The sequence below is a fragment of the Phodopus roborovskii genome, unplaced genomic scaffold, assembly GCF_943737965.1.
Source record: "Phodopus roborovskii unplaced genomic scaffold, PHOROB, whole genome shotgun sequence".
NCBI classification, from domain to species: Eukaryota; Metazoa; Chordata; class Mammalia; order Rodentia; family Cricetidae; genus Phodopus; species Phodopus roborovskii.
In genome coordinates this window covers 1,277,639-1,302,013 of record NW_026126412.1, presented here as the reverse complement: position 1 = coordinate 1,302,013, position 24,375 = coordinate 1,277,639, and the positions used below count along the sequence as shown (strand labels likewise).

The 24,375-nt window shown below is 44.0% G+C and overlaps 1 protein-coding gene across 1 annotated transcript; it reads left to right on the top strand.

Moving 5' to 3' along the window:
- Cep72 (centrosomal protein 72) lies at positions 1–24,375 on the top strand. The gene is made up of 12 exons (XM_051182736.1): positions 1–93; positions 2,652–2,779; positions 3,734–3,926; positions 7,696–7,804; positions 11,586–11,755; positions 13,470–13,679; positions 14,676–14,977; positions 16,576–16,714; positions 18,174–18,370; positions 21,113–21,239; positions 22,082–22,193; positions 23,937–24,375. Exons 1-12 carry the CDS (start codon positions 15–17, stop codon positions 24,100–24,102), a joined length of 1,932 nt encoding a protein of 643 aa, XP_051038693.1. The 5' UTR covers positions 1–14; the 3' UTR covers positions 24,103–24,375.

Below are 24,375 nucleotides of genomic sequence, written 5' to 3'. Positions count from 1 at the left end.
TCCGGTTTGAAAACATGGCGCCAGTACAGCGGTTGGTTTTGTGCGAGGAGACTGTCCGGGAGCGCAGCGGCCTGGGTCCCCATCGGGACCTTGGTGCGTGCGGGGCCGACACCCCGGGGCTCAGGGTTTCTCCAGGGAGGCTTGCCTAGTCTGATAGCTCTGCCCCAGAGTGGATGCCGCTTCTCCGAAAACGGTCGTGGCCGGTTTTGGGGCGGGGCAGGGTGTGGCCGGTTGTGGGGAGGGGCAGGGTGTGGCCGTGGTCCCTCAGAGCCTTCGGATCTGGCCTGCGCATGCTTGTGTTAGGAGTGGTGCGGTGGTCAGGCTGAGCCAGCGCCTCTTTTTTTTTTTTTTTTTTTTTATTTTGCAGCAGTTTCTTTCTCTGTCTCCTTGGGTTCCTACATGGTATTTCGTTGAGGGTTTCGTATTTGTGTTTATGAGGGATGCCGGTCTGTTTTTATATGGTTTGGACATCAGGGCCTCATGTTTTGTGCAAGAGGTCATGTAGAATGTGTGTTTTTCTTCACACATTTTTCATGGACTTACCCAGTGAAATCATGCAGGCCTAGATTTTCCCATTTTTTGAATATTTTGTTACAAATTCGACTTTGAAAACTAAACTGGTTTCATCTAAGTGAATTTTTTGTTATTTTTTTTCTTTTTTACTAAATTCATGTATTTTCATATATTTTTTGGTTGTGAGCCTAGCCTTTAATGGCTGAGCCATCTCTCCATCCCTAAATTCATGTATTTTCTTAGTTGTCAAGCATGTGTACATAGAGCTGTCTATAGCGTTCTCTTACTAGTCTACGAGTGCTTGTGGGGTCTGTAAGGATATTACATTTTAATATTAATATTAATATATATTCTTATTTTACATATCGATCGCAGTTCCCCCTCCCTCCTTCTTTTCCTCCCTCCCTCTCTCCCTCCCTTCCTGCCATGCCCCCCAACCCCCCTCCCAAGATATCCCTATCTTCACTGTTTTTAAATCTTTCCCATTTTCTACTTATTTTCTTTGTGCTTGCTTTGCATTTATTTTACCCATTGGACTATAGAATCAAAACCTCATAATATGGATTAAAACTTGTTTTATAATTTAAATATACATTTTCCTGTAAGTATCACTTAGCTGCATACACATTTGTTAGTATTATATTTCCCTCCTGTTTGGGATATTATTGGAGATGTACCCTAGGGATTCACATATATTAAGCAAATGCTCTGTCATGGAACTTCACCCCAACCTTTTATAATTTTTCAAGTGTGCTATCAAGCCAGTATGACCTTGATTTCCATATTTAGCCCAAGCTAGCCTTGGATCTTTAGTCAGATTCTCAAGTAGATAGGATTATAGGCAGTTGCACCATGACTGGCTCTGAGTTTCATTGATTTCAATATGCTTTCCAGATATCCCTTTAGGTTATCTTCTTAGATCTATGAATTACTTAAGAATTACTAACTTTTTTATTACTTACTTTAGAATTTTGTTTCTAAAAAAGAAAAAACTCATGTTTGGAGGTTTTCTTGTTATTTTCAGTTGTTAATTTTATTATGGCCAGAGAAATATACTGTGTATAATATTAAGTTGTGTTAAATCTGTGGAGATTGTTTAATGACCCAGAATCTGGGTTTCTTTTGGCAAGTGTTCCAAGTACACCTGAAAAGTGTGTCGTGGAATTGAATGTGTGAATGTCTGGTTGATCTTCTTGACTGTTAGTGTTCAGTTTAGTCAGAGGATTTTCTGTCTAGCGATTTTGTACTTTACCAAGAGGGTATATTAGTTGATAGTGTGTGTGTGTGTGTATGTGTGTGTGTGTTGTTTGTTTGCTTTTTCATTTCCTGCATGAAATGCCTGACAAGAAGCAGCTTGAAAGAGAAAAGGTTTCTTTTGACTCGCAGTTGGGGGAGATAAAGTCAAGGTGAGGAAGGCATCGTGACTAGAGTGTTCACATTGCATTTGCAGTTAGGAGACAGACATTGATGAATGCTAGTCCTCAGCCTGCTTTCATTTGGTGATTCTTTGGGAGACAAGGCTCTCTACATAGCCCTGGTGTCCTGGAGCTTGCTAAGAAGGGGTGGTACATACCTGTAATCCTGGCACACAGGAGACTAAGGCAAGAAGATCTAGCATCCAAGGCCATCCTTGGTTGCCTAGATTTGTCTCAAAAACAAACAAACAAAAAAATGAAGAACATTACTGAAAACTATTCTAGGCTGTTGAGATGGTCACAACCCTGTTGCAGTAGGATTTTGCAATGTAGGGGAAGAAGATTCTATTCTCAGTACAATATGGACAAATAGATGTTTTAGCTGACAAGCAGGGGTCCATACATGGGATGTTACTAAGGAAAAGAGGGAGCAGAATCTTGCTGGCAGTGGAGGGTGGTGAAGAGTAAGTGATAAGATGAGGGTTCAAGGGGAGGAGACACGGAGGGCAGGGAATTCTTGATAAAATGACTGATCAGAGTTCTCTGCTAACCTTTGGACTGATAAGAAGTACACTGATGGGCCTAGGATAGGCTTTAAGCCTAATTACACTTTGGTCAAGCATATTATCTGTCAGTATCTGCTGTACTCATCCTAAACTGAATTACTTTTACACTATTTTCAATTTTAAAAAGGATTAAAATCTTACAATTTTCTGTTCTTAGCTGAGCTTCGATCTTTATCTATTCCTGGAACATACCAAGAGAAGATTACTCACCTGGGGAACTCTCTGATGCGTTTGACAGCTCTAAAATCCTTAGATCTCTCACGTAACTCCTTGGTTAGTCTTGAGGTATGTTTTAGACTTGTTAAAATGTATCACTATCATAAGAACATATTTTAATGCTTAAAAAATGCAACATGTTTTGAAGCTACACAAAGAATGTGTATAAACTGTACATTTGGAATGATTATGTTATATTGTCACTGTTCATCTAAAGCTAAGTGTCTTGCCCATCCCATTATGTATTTAAACTACTTTGAAGGCCAATAAATTTCTAAAGGAGATGGATTATCTTTAAATGGAATGTAACAAGATCCCAAAGACTAAAGTGTGCATGCCCATCCCTTCCATCCTTTTTTCTACTGTGTGTTCTCTTTCTGTACTTTATATTTATTCATGGCCTAGCATTGACCTTCAGCCCTCAATGGCAGTGTGTGACTTTGAGGCTCATTGCAGGTACCCAGTCATGATGAGAAAATAAGGAGTCCCCCAAAGTGACACAAGTGGAAAGTTCATATAAATACTACTTATGGCTCAATTCAGAGAGGAAGGCCTTGCCTTGAAAGAAATGCATGGTGTCACTGCCTAGGAAGATGTTACTTAGTAGAGACCATTCTTGACATTGTTTTCAGTGTCTGACTCAATTAGGTATAGGCTCCAGCTTCAAATAAACTAAGGGTTGGCTCCTTTCTCAAACCTGAACATCAGCCTCCTGATCTGGGTGTGTGCAGAGTAAATGAAATGATGTAAATTGTATAGCTTGATTATACTGGACCCTCAAGAGAAAGAGAGTAGCTGTGCTTATTACTGTTGGGACTCACAGACCTGTCTGTATTCAGACACCCCATATGGTTGCTATCCTATATGGAACACAGAACTTCACAAATGATAACATGTTGCTTTGTTATTTTTTTTTTTCTGGTGATTAGTATGTGTCCATTATAAGTGTGTTTAAATTGGTTAGCTCCTATCAGTGCTTTGCTTTTCATAATACACTAATTGAGATGTTTTCTTACTTAATAGGGCATTCAGCATCTGGCCCTCTTGGAGAGTCTCAATCTCTACTACAACTGCATTTCTTCATTAGCAGAAGTATTTAGGCTCCACTCCTTAACAGAGCTCCAGGATGTGGACTTCCGGCTTAACCCGGTTGTGAAGAATGAGTCTGACTATCGCCTATTTGTGGTGCACATGCTCCCCAAGCTCCGACAGCTAGGTGGGTGGAGTAGCCATTGTACTCACACCCTCATGCAGTGGAGTCATTTTTGTGACTCCCTGGTGGAAACTGAAGCTGTGTTTTTATTTTCACTGATGGCCTAAATTCCTATTAGCTCTGGAATATCCTTCATCCTCACAGGGTTGGTCTTTCTAGCCAGTCAGCCAGCCCGGCCTAATCACCAAGTTCTAGGTGTAGTGAGAGGCTCACCCACTACACCTCAAAAAACAAGATGGATAGCATCTGAGAAAAGACACCAAGGGCACTTTACATTTGACCCCCATGTGCACACATACTTGTGCATGCACTAGCAAACACATGTACTTAACACAACACACACACCAGCAACAATAACAGCAACAACAGCAAAATGCCAAGTTTTCAGTTCATTCCTGAGTTGATATTTTTAAGTTCCCAGGATAGTTTATTGTAGGACAAGGAGCTTCTAAACATTTCTTGGCATTTCTTTTGTTATTGGGGTCAGACCTCCTGTCATAATGATCATTGAAATCTTGCCATTCTGAGCCCAGAAGGTCATCAAAGTAATAGAACTACTGAATGTCTATTAGAAATATTAGAAAAATGGACCACTTTTCCTTCATGGCAAATGCCTGCCAGCAAAGATGCATTCAGAGTCTTTTGGAAGGAGTAAAGTTTAGATGCCAGTTTTTGGGTCAGTAGGTAAAGTGAGTAAAGATACTTGCTACCAAGTCTGAGCTGGTTTAATTCCCTGTAACCACGTGGTGGGAAGAAAGAACTGACTGCTCCACGTTGTTCTTTGACCCCTACATGTGCACTGTGACACATGTGCACCCACACTCTTGTACATAAATATATTCATAAATTAGATACAATATTAAAAATATAGATGCTGCTTTTCAGTTAACAGTAGCAAAAAGAGACTGAGATGGCTTGAGTGTCTACAAGCTTCTCTGGGTAATTCTGCCTGTCCCTTGTATGTAGACAGGAGTGGGTTGGCCAGATCTGAGTCAGCCTTGCTTTTTTATACCCAGTACATAAATGCAGGAGAAACATTGTCAGTCAGCCTTCCCATAGATAGTCTACATGCCAGCCTTGCACAAGCCATTCCTTAGCCCTGTCATAGGTCAAGATCTTTCACGAGTGAACATCAGACTGAACTCATCCATATAGTCGGTGCTAAAATGTTTTGATCATGAACTGATCTTTCATGTGTAAATGGTGTTCTGATACCTTAAATTCCCTTTCTCTGCATCTTGGAGATGTTTCTCGAGATAGCAGAAGAATTTAGCATCACGCAAGCACATGTTCCTTTTGTTCATCCTTCTGTAACAGTATAAATTAGTAGGGATGAGTGACTCCTTGCCAAGCAGTCCTCTTCTCTGGTCAGCTATAGTTTGGATGTCTCCAGAAGTCACCTATTTAGTAACTCGGTTGGAACTATTTTCTTCAATCCTCTGAAGGTGATCTGAGAACCTGACATAATAGCCTTGAGTAAATAAGCTAGACTCCTAGCCCAGCAGGTTTCATTCTACAAGAGCTCAGCTCCTAGGGCAGAATGGGCCAGTAACAGTGGTGGGCAGACTTGTCTTATTTGTAGCTGGTAGTCCATTGCCCCTACAGTGGTAACCATGTGTCTCTAGCCTCAAAGTATAGTGTAGGGAGTACGGTTTTTCTGCCCGCCACCTGGTCTTGTCCCGCCGCTGCGCCAGCCACAATTAACACACCGAGACTCTGTATTAGATACAGTTCTGTTGGCCAGGTACTAGTTTCTTATCGGCTAGCTCTGTCTTAATTATTAACCCATTTCTATGTATGTCCATGTGGTCTTACCAGCGAGAGGCGGCTGGCGGCTCTATTCTCTCCAGATTCTCCATCTTCATTCCTCCTTCTTACTTCCTCTCTCCTCCTTGTCTCCTAGTCCCTCCTATCTTTCTTTCCTATTGGCCAACAGTGCTTTATTCATTAACCAGTATGAGAAACATATACAGAATGACATCTCCCATCAGTATAGTTGTTGGTCAAAGGCTAGAGGGTGCTGAGTACCAGATCTTCTGTGTCTTGACTCTGAAAGCCAGCTCCATCATGTTGTGAGCTCTAACACTAATGTTCCAGTGTTATGTAGAAACCCACGTCATACAATTCAGTTTTGTTTTGTTTTATTTTGTTTTTAATTGAGACAGGGTTTCTCTGTATTGCTTCAGAACCAGTCTTGGAAGTTGCTCTGTAGACCAGGCTAGCCTCACAGAGATCTGCCTGCCTCTGCCTCCTGGGTGCTAGGATTAAAGGTGTGCACCACCAACGCCCAGCTCACAGTTCAGTTCTGACAAAAACACAGATGTGTACTGTGGATCTCCTGGGGGCATGAACACCATTAGACCACAAGTGCTAAGCAGATGGCCTAAGTCCCAGAGCACATTGTTTAGTTAAAACATACTTGGAATTTCTATGTTTAACTTGAAGATAGTTGGGAGGGATAAGTGCTTATGTTCTATTCTTTATTTGACTGTTAACTTATAAACAGTTGAGTATGGCTTTGTTTGTAGAAGCATTACAGCTATGAGTAATATGAAATTCTTCAGTTTTACATTACTGCCTTCCCCTTGCCAAAAAAGTTTAGATTCAGAATCATAAAGAGTTTATATGGAGAAAGTATGTAAGATGTAACTTCATACACAGCAAAGGGATGTTACTGAAATCAGAATCATTGGGAAAATCCTGTCCAAAGGTCCAGGATCAACAGATGCTAGAAGAGGAGCTTCTTAGTCCTCTACAGGGCCTGCAGAAGGGCTTGGTCCTCATTGGAGGTGGGAATTTGGAAGGCTCTGGACAGGTTGTAGAGGAAGGAGCAAAGGATGCTTTAGGGTCAGGGAGGATGCTGCTACAGGAAACAGTGTAGAAGGGGGTAAACTATTGTCTTTGGAAGTTTTGCATTTGAATTCTGGTGGAGTAATCTGGGATTTGTACTGCCTCTGAGGGGAAAGTAGATCTGTTTAGACATTTTCTGCTAGTCTAGAGAAGATACATGTAATTACATTTATGGGTTTTCCCTCACTTTTTACTATTTTCTATAATTTTGTGCCTAAATGGTAAATACCATTTAGGAGATAGCATGGAAACTTAACCACATTTGCAACATGAATACTGTGATAAAATGGGAAAGTTCCAAGAGTGAGGGCCTCCTCACCCTCAAGTATTTATGTAAGAGGTCCCATGAACTCTTGGTCAAAGTCTTCTGAAGCCTCAGATCTCTTTTTGGGACATTTGGGATTTCTCCTTTGTCTCCATGTTCCAGCACTGAGATTCTGAGGACTCAACTCACCCTTAAGAGTAAACTCATGTAGTCTCAGTCTTCTTCAGTGTGCTGCTGACTCATGGTTTGCTTATGTGACAGGACTCATCCAGTGCCTGGCATGCACATGTTTAATAAACATTTAAGGAGCATGTCTTAAATGTTTGTGCACCTCACATGTGTCCTGTTTTTACAAGGGACATCAGCCTGTTCCAGTAGCAGCTCATGGACAATGAGCTTTGAGGGCATAGGCTAGCCTCATGACATTGCACTTGGCATTATTGGGAAGCCAAGTGTAGCCAGCAGAGCTCATCATTCTAGGATGATGCATGCCATTTGCTGATGAGAGCTTGTGGTCTACGTCATCCCTGAAGCACCAGGGTGTTTCCTGAAGCACCAGCTCCGGAGTGGGGGAACTCAGCATGTCCACTCTCATGAAGAGTAAGGCAATCACCTGTCCCTGTTGTTCTCTACAGTTGTTGGGAATTTTCTCTCTAGATGATCGCCCTGTGAGAGAGAGTGAGCGCAAGGCATCTCAGCTTCATTTTTCTTCAGAGGATTCATTGGACTCAAAGCAGAGCTTCTCAACCGCTTTAACAGTTGGAAGGTATGGAGTGATGTGGTTCTGCTCAGAGGTGGAGTTCACACATGCCATCAGGCATGAATGTTTGTGTGCCCCTGCCCCTGAGGGACAGTATGCATAGCAGACTGAAGACGTTCTCAGTACTGACTAGGGCTCAAGTAGATGGTGGTGCAGGGTCTGTCTCTCTGTTTCTTCAGGCATTCCCCCAATACTGCCGGCCCATTTCAAACAAGGTAGCTGCTGTGTAGGCAGCCATACCACAGAACATTGCATTTTGGATCTCTTGGTGTCTCTTCTGTCAGCATGTTCCTTTATTTTGCCGTTCACATTATGGCAGTAAGGGAGTTCATTAGCATACCATCTTTATATCTTGACCTCTATGTATAGTTTATGGAGAAAATGTTTTCCTTTTGTTTTTAAAACTTAGTTTGCTTTCATATATGTATATTGTCATATATGAATGGAGAATATCTGTAGATATTTAATGTCATATATGTTAGGGTTTCTATTGTGGTGATGAAATACTATGTCCAAGGCAACTTGAAGAGGAAAGGGTTATTTCAGTGTCTACTTGCAGGTGGCAGTCCATCACCAAACAGAGCAGGACCCTAGAGGCAGGAACCGATGCATGGGCATGGAGGGTGCTGCTCACTGGCCTTTGCCTCATCCTGTTATCTTATAGAACCAGCCCACCCACCATGAGTTGGGCCCTCCCCAACCCATCGCTAATAAAGAAAATACCCTACAGGCTTGCCTACTCCCTTGATCTTATGGAAACATTTTCTTAATTGAGGTTCCCTCCTTTCAGATGACGTAAGCTTGTGTTGAGTTGACATAAAACTGTCCAACACACATATATTTTTAGGAAACTTCTACAGTAGCAAATTTTCATATGGCTCCCCAAATGGCTTTTAGTGTTAGTTGTCCCTCATCGTATTCCCTCCTTTGCCCTTTACTTCTATCACCTCATCCCGCTCCAGTCTCCTCCCTATCTTTCCAGAACAATGCATTCCTCTTCCCCTTCCTTGGGAGATCCTCGCTTCCCTTCTAATCTCTTATTAGTTTCCTAACATCTGTGATTATGTGGATTGTAGCACACATAACAATATCAAGGGCTTACAAGCTAACATCCATATATGAAAGAAAGCATATAGCATTTGTCTTTTGGGGTCTGGATTACTTTACTCAGGATGATTTTTTTTTTCATAGCACTATCCAGTTACCTGCAAATTTCATTTTCTTAACAGCCGAATAATATTCCATTGTGTCAATGTACCATATTTTCATTATTCATTTGTCAGTTGATGGACTTATAGGCTGTTTCCAGTCTCTGCCTATTATATATAAGCAGCAATGAACATGATGAGCAAATGTCTCTGTAGTGGGATGTAGAGTCTTTTGTGTGTACCCAAGAGTGGTATAACTGCATCTTGAGGTAGATCTATTCCCAGCTTCCTGAGGAACCACCACACTGATTTCCACTACCACTGGACATGTTAAGACACATCTTCCTGTAGGTGATGCCTCTTCTGACACTGTTCATGTTATAGGTGTGGCCGTGAGTCACTGGGTACTTGTCAGTGTACAAGTACAAATTCTTTTTTTGTTGTTGTTGTTGTTTTTTTTTTTTTTTTTTTTTTTTTTTGCTTGTGAGCCTAGCCTTTAATGACTGAGCCATCTTTCCAGCCCTGTACAGATTCTCATACCCCAGTGCTGAGAATTATACCAGGACACGTGGTTAGAAATAGAGTTTATTAAGAAAGGGAAGTAGGCTCGTGAGCAAGGAAAAGCATGCACTCCAAAAGAAGAGTCCCAATGCTCCTTACCTGACACCTCTATCAGGTTTTTACTGTGGTGATATTTTGTTTGTGTTCTAACAAATAAACCTTGCCTGAAGATCAGAGGGTGGAGCTAGCCACTAGTTAACCATAGAGACCAGGCAGTGGTGGCACACTCCTTTATCCCAGCACTTGGGAGGTGGAAGCAGGAAGATCAGGAGTTCAAGGCCACACTGGGCTTCATGAGATTTAACCAGTCTAAAAGAGAAACAGAGCCCATGCCTTTGATCCCAGCACTAGGGAAATGGAGACAGGAAGTGATAAATGGAGAGATAAAGCAGAAAGAGATGGGAGCTCAGCCCTTTTCGGTCTGAGGATTTTGTAGGAGAATTTTAGAGGCTGTCTGCTCTGATTTTTTGATCTTTCAACTTTCACTCCCTAATATCCGACTCCTCGTTTTTATTATTAAGACCAATTAGAATTCGAGCTACATTTTACATCACAGGCCTTTCTTGCATATGATGTATTCATTACATGGAACCCAGGCAAGAAAGGATTTCTAGCTTTTCCCTGCAAATTCTCATCTTTTGTATGTTAATATTGATGCTTCAGCTGTAGCCTTTTCTCTCTTGTCGTACTCCTTGCTAAACTCTGTATCTGGGCTGTCCAGTATCCTTTTCATTGGGCTAAGGCAGTTTTTCTTTCTTCTTTTTTGTTTTGAAGATATTCTCAATGAAGTTTATCAATGGCAGTAGAAATCCATAGAAAAAGGAAAAGAAAACTAAACAAATTACCAAAAGAATAATATTCCATTGTGTCTGTCGACATACCATGTCTTCATTATTCTGACACTGCTCAAGTTTTAATTATAGGCAATATTAATTGCCTATAACATCTGGCAGATATGGCTGTCAGCTTGAGTTCCATCTCTGGAATGTACATGGTACAAAGGAGAACAGATTCTTGAAAGTTGTTTGATAACCTGCACATGTATGCTGTGAAAATAAGTGCTCACACATACACACAAAAAATATTGCTTAATTTCCTTTGCAGAATTTTGTATATAAAAATTTTAAAACAGCACATATTTTTCGTGACATATATAAATGTTAACATACAAATGTCTTTCCTGGCCTCACTCTCCCTGGGGAGCAGAAAGGGGATGGGATGAGGGAAAAGTACCTGATATTCATTGTAAAAGTTTTAATTTCTACTCCTGGCTTGATTTCCCCCTCTCCCCTTCAGTGGTCAGTATCTATGCGTAAATTTTAGCCTGTTTGTCTCTTTGTATTTGAAGTGGGTTTCTTTTAGAAAATGTGTGGGCATGGTTTGTCAGAAACAAAACATGTTTGTATTTGCATAATGTTAGAATTTATTGAATAACAATAAATTACAAGTTACAGCAGCAATTTGTGAAATAATTCCACTTTCCCAGGTAGGCTAGCCAAGAAAAACACAAATTTTTTATTCACCCTTAATTACTAATATTAGCTATCAGGTCACACATCACCCAGTAAATATATCTGTCTGTCTGTCAGTCTGTCTGTCTGTCTGTCTGTCTGTCTGTCTGTCTCTCTCTCTCTCTCTCTCTGTGTGTGTGTGTGTGTGTGTGTGTGTGTGTGTGTGTGTGTGTGTGTGTGTGTGTGTATTTTCCTTCTTTGGGTTTTGCTGGTATGAGATTATCTGTTGCCTGTGTTTTGTGGGTGAAACTAACTTCCTTCATTGGAATTTTTCTTCTAGTACCTTTGGACTAGATTTGTGGATAGGTATTGTTTAAATTTGGTTTTGACATGAAATATCTTGTTTTCTCCATCTGTGGTGATTGAAAGTTTTGCTGGGTATAGTAGTTTGGGTTAGAACTTTGTTTTCATAGCTAATTCTAGTGGTCACTTGTGCTAAGTAAGTAACTCTTTCAAAGAGCCATCCTACCACTGAACTCTTCCCAAGAGATGCATGTGTGAAGGTCTCCTGTGGGCTGTAGTATACATGGACCTGCTGACACTGAAGACTTTTCTTTTCCCTTGCAGAACACACCACTCCAGAACCGATGCTTCAGCTAAGAAATGCTTGGTTATGGATGCTGATGATGAGGCTGTCCTGAACCTCATTGCTGAATGTGAGTGGGACCTAAGCAATCCTCCCGGAAGCACAAGCTCCAGCCAAAAGGAACATGAGGCAGATCTCCATTATGCTCAAGGTGCGCTGGGCAGCACAGTAAAGGCTCCATGGTTTAGGCAGGCTCCGGCCTCAGCATGGACTTAGGATGCTTATAGTATTGACTTTGAATGCTAATATTTGAACTATGGAATTACAAAAGGAAAAGTTAATGGATCTAAGTTGAGTTTAGTCATAATTACAGTTGTTTGAATGTCATTCTTTCTCAGAACATAGAAAAAATACCCAATGTAACGCCCATAGCTCCTGTGAGGAGGAACAGTCAGTCGCTTGGCTCTTATGATATGCCAGGTGCTCAGGAACCTGATTTGGCCTCTACACCTACCAGGGTCTCAGAACTTCACAGTATGTGAACTTTATGTGCACCAGAGACTTGTTTATAAGTTTTAATTCAATGTCTTCCATTCTATGAGTTAGTTTTCTAGAGCCATTCATACTGGAGCCAGCAGCTCTTGAACCTTATCTTCTCAATTCTGCTGTCCTCGGTCCTCTTATCCATGACTCTCTTATGGATGTGTGGGTGTGTTTTTAATTTTACCTTGCCTTTTCCTGAAGGGTTTTGATGCCACATTGGCCATTGTTGTATCTTCTCTTATACTTTAAAACCTGCCCACCCTGTTATTTAATGGGCTTATTTCTCTTTTTGGTCTTGAATCATACAAATGACATGTGGGTTTTGGATCTAAGACCTTTTTCTCAATCCAGTTATTGATTGGTTGCCTTTTCACTTTCCTAACAGTGCTTCAAAGAACAAATAAATCCAATTAACCATTTTTTGGTATACTAGAATGTGCTTTATTGTGTCCTAATCTGTGACTTTTCCCACCTCCTGCTATAGAAAGACTGACCAGATTTGCACACAACCCACAAGTGAAGTGGGTGCTGAGTGGGATGAAAGTACTGCATTACTGGTCAAGACCTCTCCCTGTAGTTGGTTTGGGGCTTTTTGTTCTGTTTTGTTTTGCTCTTATTTTTCACTCTTTTGGGGCCCATCACCCAGCTCCCAATGGCTTGTTACTAGCCAGCTTTTCTTAACTTAAATTAACCCATCTACCTTTTGCCTCTGGGATTTCACCTTTTTCTATTTCTCTATATCTGTTCTTTGCTTGCTGTGTAGCTGGGTGGCCTGGTCTCCTCTCTCCTCCGTTTCTCGCTCCTCTCTCATACTGTTCTCCTTCCGTTTATCCTCTCTGCCTGGCAGCCCCACTTACCCTCTCCTGCCTTGCTATTGGCCATTCAGCTCTTTATTAGACCAGTCGGGTATTTTAGGCAGGCAGAGTAACACAGCTTCGCAGAATTAAACAAATGCAGCATAAAAGAGAGTAACACATCTTCACATCATTAAACATATTCCACAGCATAAACGAATGTAGCACAGGGTCAACTAATATTCCAGAACATCTCCCACTTCTCGTTATTCTGAGTATCTGTTAAGAGTCATCATGTAATAACTCTGGACATTTGTTGAGGCAGCTGATCTGTTTCCTGATGTGTAAATCCTGTCTTCCATGCACTGCCTCCCCATTTTTGTTACTTGGGAATGAGTCTTGTCACCCTTGAGCACTGCAGTTTCCTGCCTGGAAACTACCTGGAATTCACTGCAGTGCTGACTGCTATATTAACCTACTCAGTCCTTTGTTTGTCTTGCTTAATTGATTTAAGGAAAGTATATTTTATAGATTTCATGTGCTCTTGCTTTTAATAAAATAAGACTTAAAGTGTTTTTAATAAAATAGAGTCTGGACATCTGTTGAGTCCTTTGTCCATCCAGCACCAGTGTGGGGACTCAGTGAGAAGGGGCCATGAGAAGAAGAAAGGCACCTCCAGAGGGTGCTGTCCAGCTCATTCACCACAGGACCAGCTTTGTGGGGAGCTCACTCTGCAGCATGGAGTGCCAGAGGCCTGCCACGTGCATGCTCCGCACACCCGCTTCCCTTCACACCCAGGTAATCACCGAGACCTGCCAGGGCCTTTCTCAGTAGTTACGTGTTGTTCACAGTGTTTGCGGCGACTCTGAGATTTTTCCTGGTATCTTTATCCTTATTATATATGAAGTTCTAAAATATTTCTGGAAAGGATTTAGCACATTGGAATTTATCACATACCCATTTTTTTGATTGAAAGTGTGTAAATATCTTGGTATTTTCCTACCGCGCACACATACTCTTACTCGGTGGCTCACATTTCTCTCTACCCTATGTAGCCCCATAGGCACACATTTTCTTCTAAATACACAGGCCAAGCTCATTACATTTTTAATACCAAAGATGAGGAAAATTAAGTAAGTTAACTGAGAGTACTGTGAGCATCTGTAGTGTAAGCATGAAGACTTGCCATGTAATGAGCCTGCCATCTTGAGGCCCCTTGTTTTGCTCACATCTGTGAGACTTCGGAAGTACAATGGTCAGTTATAAGGCTGCCCAGAGTTGTGGCTGTGGTTAGCCAGGGTCATGCTGCGGTGTAATACCTTCCCTGCTTTCATTGTTCTTCCTGGACAGGAGTACGTCTGCCCCAGCAAAGAGGGTAGCAGTGAGCAAGTACATGGGATATCCATGTCACTTGGCCATCCTGGCCCATTTAAGCTCTCGACAACACACATACGGAACGTTGTATGGAAAATTTTGTTGGCACATCTCTTCTGTTGAGCTGATGCAGAGCAAGTCCTCGCAGATGTCTGCTACTTCACAGGGATGGATTCTGTCCACTTCACCCGTGTTGTCACATTTGCCTCTGTGTGCCGCCCTCCGTCACCTCCTGCTCCTTCCTCTTGGGTGTCCTTTTGTGTTTGTGTGTGCATGGATGCTCATGTGTCGGTTGCATATGCCTGTGTTTGATGGACATACATTCACATTATGGATATATTTTTGAAATTATAATACCAGCCTCTATATCCCAGAGAATTCAGTTTAATGAGGACCGTGCTCACTTTTCCTGTGTTACAGACTCTGTGAATGTTGAAGATTGTGGTTCATCTTCTCAGAAGTCAAGTTTGTCATCACAGAATATATTAAATCTTTTGCCTCTTCCTGAAAAGTACAGGAAGCGAAGGATGCCTGGTGGGAGATTCCAGGTGCCTTCAGACCGGGAGTGTCTGAGCTGCCTAGAAAGGCCTGATGGATCCTCTGGCCTCGAGGACAGTCTGAGCAGACAGGATGGCTTGGAGGGCCACAGTCAGGCCATGTCTCATTCTGAGGCTTTGGAGGTTGAAGAGCGGACATCTCATGGCACAAATGACCCCAGAGTGGTAAGCATCTAGAGTGGAGGGGTCAGCTGCTGGAGACGTGCCTCGTTTCCATTAAGTGTGTATTAGCAGCACAGTTGTCTTGCTTGCTGTGTCTTATTTTTCAGTACTAAGTGACTCCACAATGAGTGTTGCTTTTCAAACTGTTTCCCTGGCGCTTGATCTCATGCTCCACTGTTGAGTGCTCTGGTTCTGAAAGGCAAGCATAGTAGGCACGTGGTAGGTGACTTTCCAATATTCACTTGTGTCTCCAAAGTTGGAATCAAGCAGGCTGAATCATCAGTGACTGCCGTGAAGGGAGAATCCTGGAAATAGATTTTATGGTTTCTGAAGGATTCAGTCCTGCTGAGGGAGCTAAGAATTCTTATACCCTGAAGGCCCTAGAGGCTTCAGGAACTACTTCATTTGGCTTTGAAGCAAGAGGGCCTTCAAGGTGGTTGATTTTCTGTTTGGTCCTAAGCTGGATCTGAGGCAAAAGCAAGGGAAGCCCGTACCAGGCTTTTTCTTTTGGGCCACCACTCAGCTCCCAAATGGTGACTTGGAAACTTCTCTCCTTCTTTTCGAGCCTAGATTTCTTTACTTATTTACTCTCCATCTGCCAACCCTGCCTACCCTTTCTCTGCCTAGCTGTTGGCTATTTATCTCTTTATTAGACCAATCAGGTGCCTAAGGCAGGCAAGGTGAAACAAAAGCAATACATCATTACGTCGTCATTAAACACACATCCTTACTTTGTTAAAGAAATGAAGCATAAAGGCTGGGAGGTGCTGGCACACATCCCTAATCCCAGCACTCAGGAGGTAGAGGCAGGTAGATCTCTGTGAGTTTGAGGCCAGCTTGGTTTACAGAGCTAGTTCCAGGACAGCCAGTACTATTACACATAGAAACCCTGTCTCAAAAAAAACCAACCAGATGCCAGGCAGTGGTGGTGCATGCCTTAATCCCAGCCCTTGGGAGGCAGAGGCAGGCAGATGTCCGTGAGTTCAAGGCCAGCCTGGTCTACAGATGTAGTGCCAGGAGAGGCTCCAAAGCTACACAGAGAAACTCTGTCTCGAAAAACAAGACAAAACAACAACAAAAAAACAAATACAGCTTACCCAAATGAGACACACCCTTACACAGTTAAACTAATATTCCACAGCATAAACAAATGTAACACAAATTTACCCAATTAAAATAATATTTCACAACAGAAGCTGGCTTTTTGGAGCCACAGATAAGGTCACAGTCTGGAATTCTGGAACTACTCTTAGAGACAGTAGTTAGTTGACTACAAAGTGTTAGTTCTGGGAGCTGTTTTCGTATGTGATGTAATTGTGTTGCTTTGCAGCCTCTGTTTCTTAGGTTCTGGATTGAGGGAGAGAAGGGAAATGGGGGAGGGTAGTGATATGCTACCATAGCCTCATGAGGAGCTAGCTTCACAAATGAGTGTCTCCAAGAAAGATGTCTCTCGTTCTCGGCTCAAGGTTATGACCCTGAATGTGAGCTTCTGCCATTATGGAGACAAGCATTTTATACTCTTGGCATGTTGTGCTAGAGACCTAGTTTTTGCAGTGAACTGCCAGCTTAAAGCCAGTCTTATGATTGTGTCTTCGTCATAGCTGTCTCCTAAACTCTGCTCAGCAGCAGTGCCTGAGCGGAGGCCTGCTCTGGAGGTGGCACTCCTGGAGGCACTCCTCGACCTGATAGACAGGTGCGCAAGCGGCAGTGGATCCCTGCATGGCAACGAGGCATTCCTTGGTGAGTCCTGGCAGCATCTATTGGTAGATGCTGCTCGACTGCTAGGTTTGGGGCTCCGAGTGTTCACACAACCTGGGGTTCCAGAGAAATAGATTAGTGTTCCTATGCTAGATAACAGACATCCTCTTTTGCGTATTGCATGTTGTTACATGTCCTGCCTCCTGTTGCTGCCCTTCTTGGTGACTGGAGTGCTTTGTTGTTAAGGGCTGCACCTGCAGTACTATAAATGCTGTGCCCTTTGTTGATCTCTAATTACTCTGTCCTCTTGTGGGCATTTGGAAGACTGGGAACCTCTCGGCTGTCCTGTGATTTGTGTGTGTGCATCTGGTTGAGTACAGGGCCCTGAATTCATAAAGCTTCAGGTATGTGATAGGAACCTGAAAAGATGGTCTTCCCTAGTGACGACTCAGGTCTATTTGCTTCTGCAAACTGGAGAGTGAGGATGAGAGCTTGCTACAGTTCCTCGTGTGGTGTTGTGCTTTGAGCCTAGGCAGTGGTTGCTTCCTCCAGAAGCCTGGGCTACAAGTTCTTTGGGAGCCAGGCCCATCAGCACTGAGCTGCCTAAGCTACTGCATGCCGTGGCTCCTGTCATGGTTACTATTGCTGTGATAAATGATAAAACACCATAACCAAATCAACTCGGGGAGGAAATGTTTTATTTGGCTTATTCTTCCACATCACAGTTCATTATCAAAGGAAGTCAGGATAGGAACTCAGACAGGGCAGGAACCTGGAGGCAGGAACTGATGCAGAGGCCATGGAGGGGAGCTGCTTATTGCCCTGCTCCTCATGGCTGGCTTGGTCTGCTTTCTTACAGAACCAGGACCACCATCCCAGGAGTGACCCCCCACAGACTGGGCTCCCCCATTAATCACTAATTAATAAAACGCCCTACAGGCTTGCCTACAGCCCTATCTTATAGGGCGCTTTCTCAATTGCAGTTCCCTCGGGTGACTTTAGCTTGTGGCAGGTTGACTTAAAGTAACCAACAGTTCCTGACCACTCCCCACGGGGGTTGTGACCCTTTTAGTTATTCCTGGATCAGAGACCCTGGGGACTGCGGTACTGGATCCTGGTGACTGTGTATCTGCTCTTTAGTCAGGGCCAGTGTCTTGCTGCTACAGAAGTGGTCCATGGTAGCTGTGATGGTCGCAATGCTGTTGCCACCTTGCAGTTTTCAGGCCAAGCTACCATGCATTCACCACACTTCCTTATGTGGCCACCTAGCATATTGGGCCTTCTCTCGAGGGTTGCCCTTTGTGTAAATTAAAAAGCCATGTCCATCATTCTCATAGAGAAGCAAGCAAGGTGATCTCAAGGTACCAGTGTCAGTTTTTTTCTGTGCTCTGCTTTCAAGTCACATAGCTATGTAGAGAGCATTTTGTTTGTTTGTTTGTTTGTTTTTTATAATCCATCCTTTAGCTATGATACAGTAACTGTGTTTCCTTTTGACTTCTAGCTCAAGCCAGGCATGTTTTGTCATCTCTTCAAGAGGTCACAGCAGCTCGGGACAGTTCAACCCTTGAAAAGGAAGAACTTAATTACCTATCTCTTGAGAATAAGTCTCTGCAAAGCCGCCTTGCTGAGCAGCAGCAACAGTATACTGCTACACTGGGCAAGGTGATTGCAGAACTCAACAATTCAAGGAAGGAGCTGGTGAGCTATGCTCTTCGCTGTTGGTTCACGGGATAAGGGGACGACAGGTCTGGCCCCTCAGAACAAGGACCGTGCTGACTGTTCTGCCCCACAGCCACCGTTGGGCTCCCTCTCGCTGCTCCAGGACCAAGCAGTTCCCCCCTATTAGCAATTGTCGCCTCAAGGGTTCCACCTGACTGTTTCACACCCAGAGCCCAGAAAACAGTAAGCCTATGATGGTGTTGCCAAAATTCTGTGTGGTCCTGTTTTCTCAGAGTCTGGGTGGAAGAGATGGAAGGAGATAAGAACCAGACTCATTCTGTCTCTGCCATAGGCTTCTAGGTCCAGTTAGCTGGGCCATCTGTGGTCTTTGCTCTGTTCTGCACCAACCAGGCAACATTTGAAGGTTGTATCGGAGTTTAGGGGACTCTCTAAGAACCATGCAAACTTGATCCTGGCCTCTTAAGCTTATCCTTGTGGGATTGTATCGTATTTAAAGATTGGGGTGCCCTTAATTCTTTTGAGTTTATGCTTATTGTTCTATCAAAGGCAGAAGGGCTGGACTACAGAGCCACCTACCAGGGCACCCACCCACCAGAGCAAGTACTAACCTTCTGCTTAGCTCAGTGGCTTTGTAGTACATAACCTCAAAATGAGCCATGGACCAACACACTGTGGCCAACTTCTGCGATAGACAGATTAACTAAGCACACATCGGTTGCCAAGACTTGACCCTCCAATATGAAAGCCCAATAGGTCTTGATGCCGTGTGGGCCTCTGTATGGGCTGAAAGAGTCTTTGTGATACCAAGAAGGGGATACCAGTCTGTCCCCTCTGCCAATGTGTATTGGTTCACCCCTGGCAAGGTGAGCATCTGGCAAGGGACCATGTACGCTCTAGGTCAGTGGGTTCCTACAGCAACTGCCTGGCTTGCCGCCTGCATTAATCACCTCATTTGTAAAATAGATAAATATACCACAGTATTTATGGGGGAAAGTTTAAAGTTGCCTGGCAAATATCTTGATTTGTGGAAGATAAGAGATAACATGCAAAACCTCATTTTAGAGGAAAAAAAGTGAACTGACACAGATGGTCTCTGGAATTGAAAACACTATGAATCTCCTGCATGTGCACAAAGCTCTTGCATTGGCGAGGGCCAGAGCCCAGTGTGCCTGGACTGCAGTGCTATGCGGAGTATTGTCTTTGTGGGATTGTTAGCCACACGGGGCACAATATAGTCTTAACAGAAAACAGTCAGTAGTACCTGTTAAGGCAGACACAGCAAGTACAAGTCAACCCTGCTGTATCTGGAACAGCAGCACCCAGAAAGACAGAGTCTAGAAGTCAGCATTGCCAGCTGCCGTATGGAATACACAGAAGTATCTGTGCTGAAGAGCAAACTTAAGTGCCCAGACAAGAACAGGGTAAAGTTCCCTGTCTGAGTGAGTGAACTGAGCCATGCCCCTGCTTGTCCTCCTTGAAGAAGGAGAAGTAGCCCAGCATGTAGATCAGGAGTGCATATAGTAATAACCACCTCCTGGGATAGCTAGAAAAGTGCATGTAAGAGACCAACAGGAGCCACCATACAGAGCAACTATTGTCAAGGCCTAGTAAGCTTCACAGGGTAAAGACATTAGCCTGCATGGAGCTTGTGTGACCTCTAGAATTATGTCTTGAAACAGAGGCTCTGCCCCTAACCTGTTAACTTGAATATAGTTTCCGAGGCAGATGTACCTGCCCAGCCCAGGTGTGTTCAGTCCCCTGCTGCCTGTGACCATCACGGCCTGGAGTATGTATGATTGAGAGGTAGAAGCCAGCACAACGCACCACCGAGAGCTAGTGCCAGAAGGAAGAGCCTGTGTGGGGAGGTGTTGATTTAAAGCTGCAGCTGAAAGAAATGGTGTGGCATCTGGCAGTCAGCCTTTAATAGGAGGCATCATGGCTGGTGGGCATACATGTGTGGAGAGGGTGGGCTTGCCACAAACATAATAACCTCATCAGATGCCTGTGAACTGGACTTGGGTCTTGGTGCAATGCTAGTTCTCTCTCCTTTTCCAACCCTTGGTGGAAGGAAGGGGTCCTGTCTAGAACTTGACCTTTATGAGTATGGCTTCTGGTACCTGGGCTGCAGGCAGATGAGTACAGATCTGTGGGAGCTCTGACTTCACAGTTTGCATGGCTCCTGTCAAGAAGCCTGGTAACTTGCAGGACCTTTGCCACCTTTGCTGTTACTGGCTGTGATGGTAGTCTTGGTCTCTGTCTTATGTTTCAGTCTTAACACCCCAGCTCATGTTCAGCATTTCCCTGCCTGTGAAGATACTAAGGAGCCCAGGCTCAGTTCCTTCTTGTGTATAACAGATGGAATTCCCCACATTTGTAGACTGAGAAGCCAGCTCATAATAGAGTTCCAATAGGAAGGATGCCAATAACCCTGAATAGTGTAGAGGCCCTGGGGATGCTTGTGATGATGGGATCCTTGAGGAGAGAGGGGATGTACCAGCTACCAGTCATTGCTCTCCTAGTATTGCACCTGAATTCTTCTGGCACATACCACATCTTCCCCCTCCCCTTTCCTCGTGTTCCTCCCCTTCCAGTCAGTAGTTAGGGTAGCCTACTGGTGGGAGAATGATTTTTGCTTTGTGTTGTGATTCAGAACTAATGCTATGAAAAGGGAAACTTGAGACTGTGCCCAGAATTTTATTCCATTCATTAAATATATTGACTGAATTTGAATTGTCTACATTTGTTTTTCTCTGCCTCTAGGACACATTGAGACAGCATTTAGACAAATCTTTGGAAGAGAATAGTAACTTAAAATCTCTTCTGTTGAGCGTGAAAAAAGAAGTAAAAAATTCAGACACTTCAGCTGCATTAACTTTGCAGATCACTGGTAAGTCCACAGTTTACACGCATAGAGTAGACATAGTTCCAAGTCACTTTATGCCAGGAGTTGGAGTCAGTAAATACTGCCTGAGTGGGTCTGGAGACTCAGTCCGATTGTCAATGGCTGCCTATAGCAGCTGGTCTGGGGCAGTATGTGGAGGTAACTTCTTTGGCTGTTTCTGCCACCATTTGGATCTTGAATCTTCTGCTTCCTGAGAAAACAGGTGTCTTGATGGTTGTTTTTGATGACTATTTCTTTCAGGTCCAGATCATTTTTATTTTTTTCCCTTTTGGGGGTGTTTTGTTTTTCCATTTTAAGAAGAGGCAAGTTCCAATGCCTAGAGTGTTCATCTGTGTTTCAGGAGGGTAGACTGTTGAGCACACATTGCTCTTGTTTCAAGGGAAACTCAGAAATAAATAAAAGTCACATCGATGGAAAGAGAACACCCACTTTGGCACTGGTAGGAAGGAATCGATGGATACATCAGATATGTGGCCACCACAGACTTAATAATGCTTCTACCTCAGCCATAGGCTCCCTCATGGGTCCAGGTTGCTTCCTGAAGAAGGAGACTCTTCAGGCAGATCCCGGAGAGGAGGCTCCTGCTGGTACCGGGTCTATATCTGTCATCACCCTCTCCTTCCACATAGGGATGTGGCTCTTCAGGGTTACCAGCTTTAGGGTATCAACTATAGGTAGCAGTGGTATTAATTCCCACAGAGGGAGACAAGTGTTGCCCATATCTTTTAAGTCTGGTATTCTTTTTCTGGCTTTAATTGAAACCAGAATGTTTAAAATGTGTGAGTGAACATCTCTACACAATACCACTTCCTCTCTTCCTCCCTCAGGACTTCAGGCAAGTATGAAACAGCTCTCGGGGGAAGTTGTGGAGTTGAAGCAGCACTTGGAGCACTATGACAAGATCCAGGAGCTCACACAGATGCTGCAAGAGAGCCACAGGTCCATGTCTGAGTGGGCCACGGGTGGGGGGAGGGGGAAGCTGAGGCACGGGGTGTGCGGCACCGAGAATCAGCGTTAGTGTTCAGGACCCACATGCATTGCCATGTTAACTCTGAACATCAGTTAGTATTCCCTGCTAGGTAAAAACTGACAGGATGAAGACTGCGAGGAGTGTACACTGAGGGTTAGACTGGAAAGTACACAGCCTGAGGTGGGCACACTGAGGTGAACATCCTGAGGTGCATGTGAACCAGGAGGTATGGACTAGGAAGTGTGAGGGGTAGGTCCATGTGACAGACTGTGAGGGGTAGGTCCATGTGACAGACTGTGAGGGGTAGGTCCATGTGACAGACTGTGAGGGGTAGGTCCATGTGACAGACTGTGAGGTATGATACAGTGTTCTCCTCTAGATTGCAACTCCTGTGGGCATGTACTTTCCCTTCCGCCGCAGCCCGTGGCTGTTCACTTCTTAAAAGGGAAATTTTATTTATATTTCTTGCTGTGTGGGTAGTCAAAGGGGGACTAGGAACGTTGGGTTGGACAAGGCAAACCCTCACTTTATTGAGGAAGTTTGTTCTGGGAAGAAGGCAGGTGTCTGAGCGCGAACAGGTCATCAGAGCAGCCCTATTCCTGGGGTCTACGATAGGTTACCACTCTCCCTTTCTCCCTTTTAACCCTTCTCATTGTTTCCTGACTAGGTGACCACATACCTTTATGTGGAGTCAAGCAAAGCCAAGCTCTCCCTTTAAGTCATTACAGGCCAGCCGCGGGCCCATCACAGACCTGGGTTACAATAGTTAGAGGGAAAGGCTTTTGGCGGAGAAGACCGAGCTGAGACTCAGTAGGGAGGAATGGAAGGAAGGAAGGAATCTGAGCTACTAATTTGGGGGTAAAAGCAATAGCAGGCAAAACAGTACACTCTTGGAATCCAATTGGCCATCCATGGTAGCTCCAGTGACATTGGTGGCTGAGCTCTCAGCATCCTGGCCCAGATATGGGTAGAAGAAGGTACAGAGCTCTGGAGATAGTGGGGCAGGCTTTTGTCCATCCGTGTGCATGCTGGTGCTATTCAGCAGCTGTTTTCTGTGATCTAAACAAACAGGGCCAGCACCTGCTTGTACATTATTCAATGGGGTGACTGTCTTCAAAAGTGGCAGAGGTTAGTTAGCATTGCCTTGCTTTGTCTAAACTTGTGATGCTATTCACTGTGGCCACCTTGAGGAACTGAGCAGTACGGAGAAATCGTGAAAAATGCACTAGCACTTCTGAATCCAGCTCTGCACTGTACTGTCACTTCATGGCAATTGAATTAAAACATTGTGGTATTGGGTCTTCCTAGAGTCAGAATATGGTTTTATTAGCATAAACGCTATCCTTGTTTTGTCATAGAACTGTGTGGTATGTCAGGAAGACATCACCATTTACTCCTGCAGCTTATTCCCAAGCTCAGCTCACGGTGACCAGCAGTGCCTTTAAGAGGCTTGCTCAAGCCAAGGGATCAGGTTGCACCCCATGTGTAGTATGGAAAAGTCACATACAGGGCAGAAGCCAGTATAAACAGGAAGAAAATGGGGCCATGAACAAGTGGTGGCCTTGCATCGCTGCAGTTAGGAACACCTGGCCACGACAAGGGTCAGGGATGCCTTCATGCTGGAGGATCTTGAGCTAGGCTGTGGCAGTTGCGACACAGCAGCAGTCTGGGTACTGGGAGGGACTCAGCAATTATTCTCCTTTTATTTCTAGTTCCCTGGTCAGCACCAATGAGCACCTCCTGCAGGAGCTGAGCCACACACGGGCACAGCATAGAGCTGAGGTAGAGCAGATGCACTGGAGCTTCCAGGAGTTTAAGAAGACTGCTGCCCTGTTTCCACGCCACAGCTCCCGGCTTGGTGGCCGCCAGTCCTGCTAGCTCCTACTGAGCTGTGCTGTCCTCCATCAGTCATAGCTCCAGAGCTGCACCTAGGCATGTCCCTAACTGAATATTCTGGTGAGACTGCAGTTACCTTGGGATCCTAAAAATGTGTTGATGGTCTGAAGTTTAGCTGGCATATGTGTCCTAAACTGACAAAGTCGACCCTGGGTCTTTGCCATACTTGGAACACTTGCTTTGCCATTACACATCCAGTTGTAAAGTACCTGTAGTATTTTCCTTCCCAATTTGTGAAAGTTTTATATATGTAAA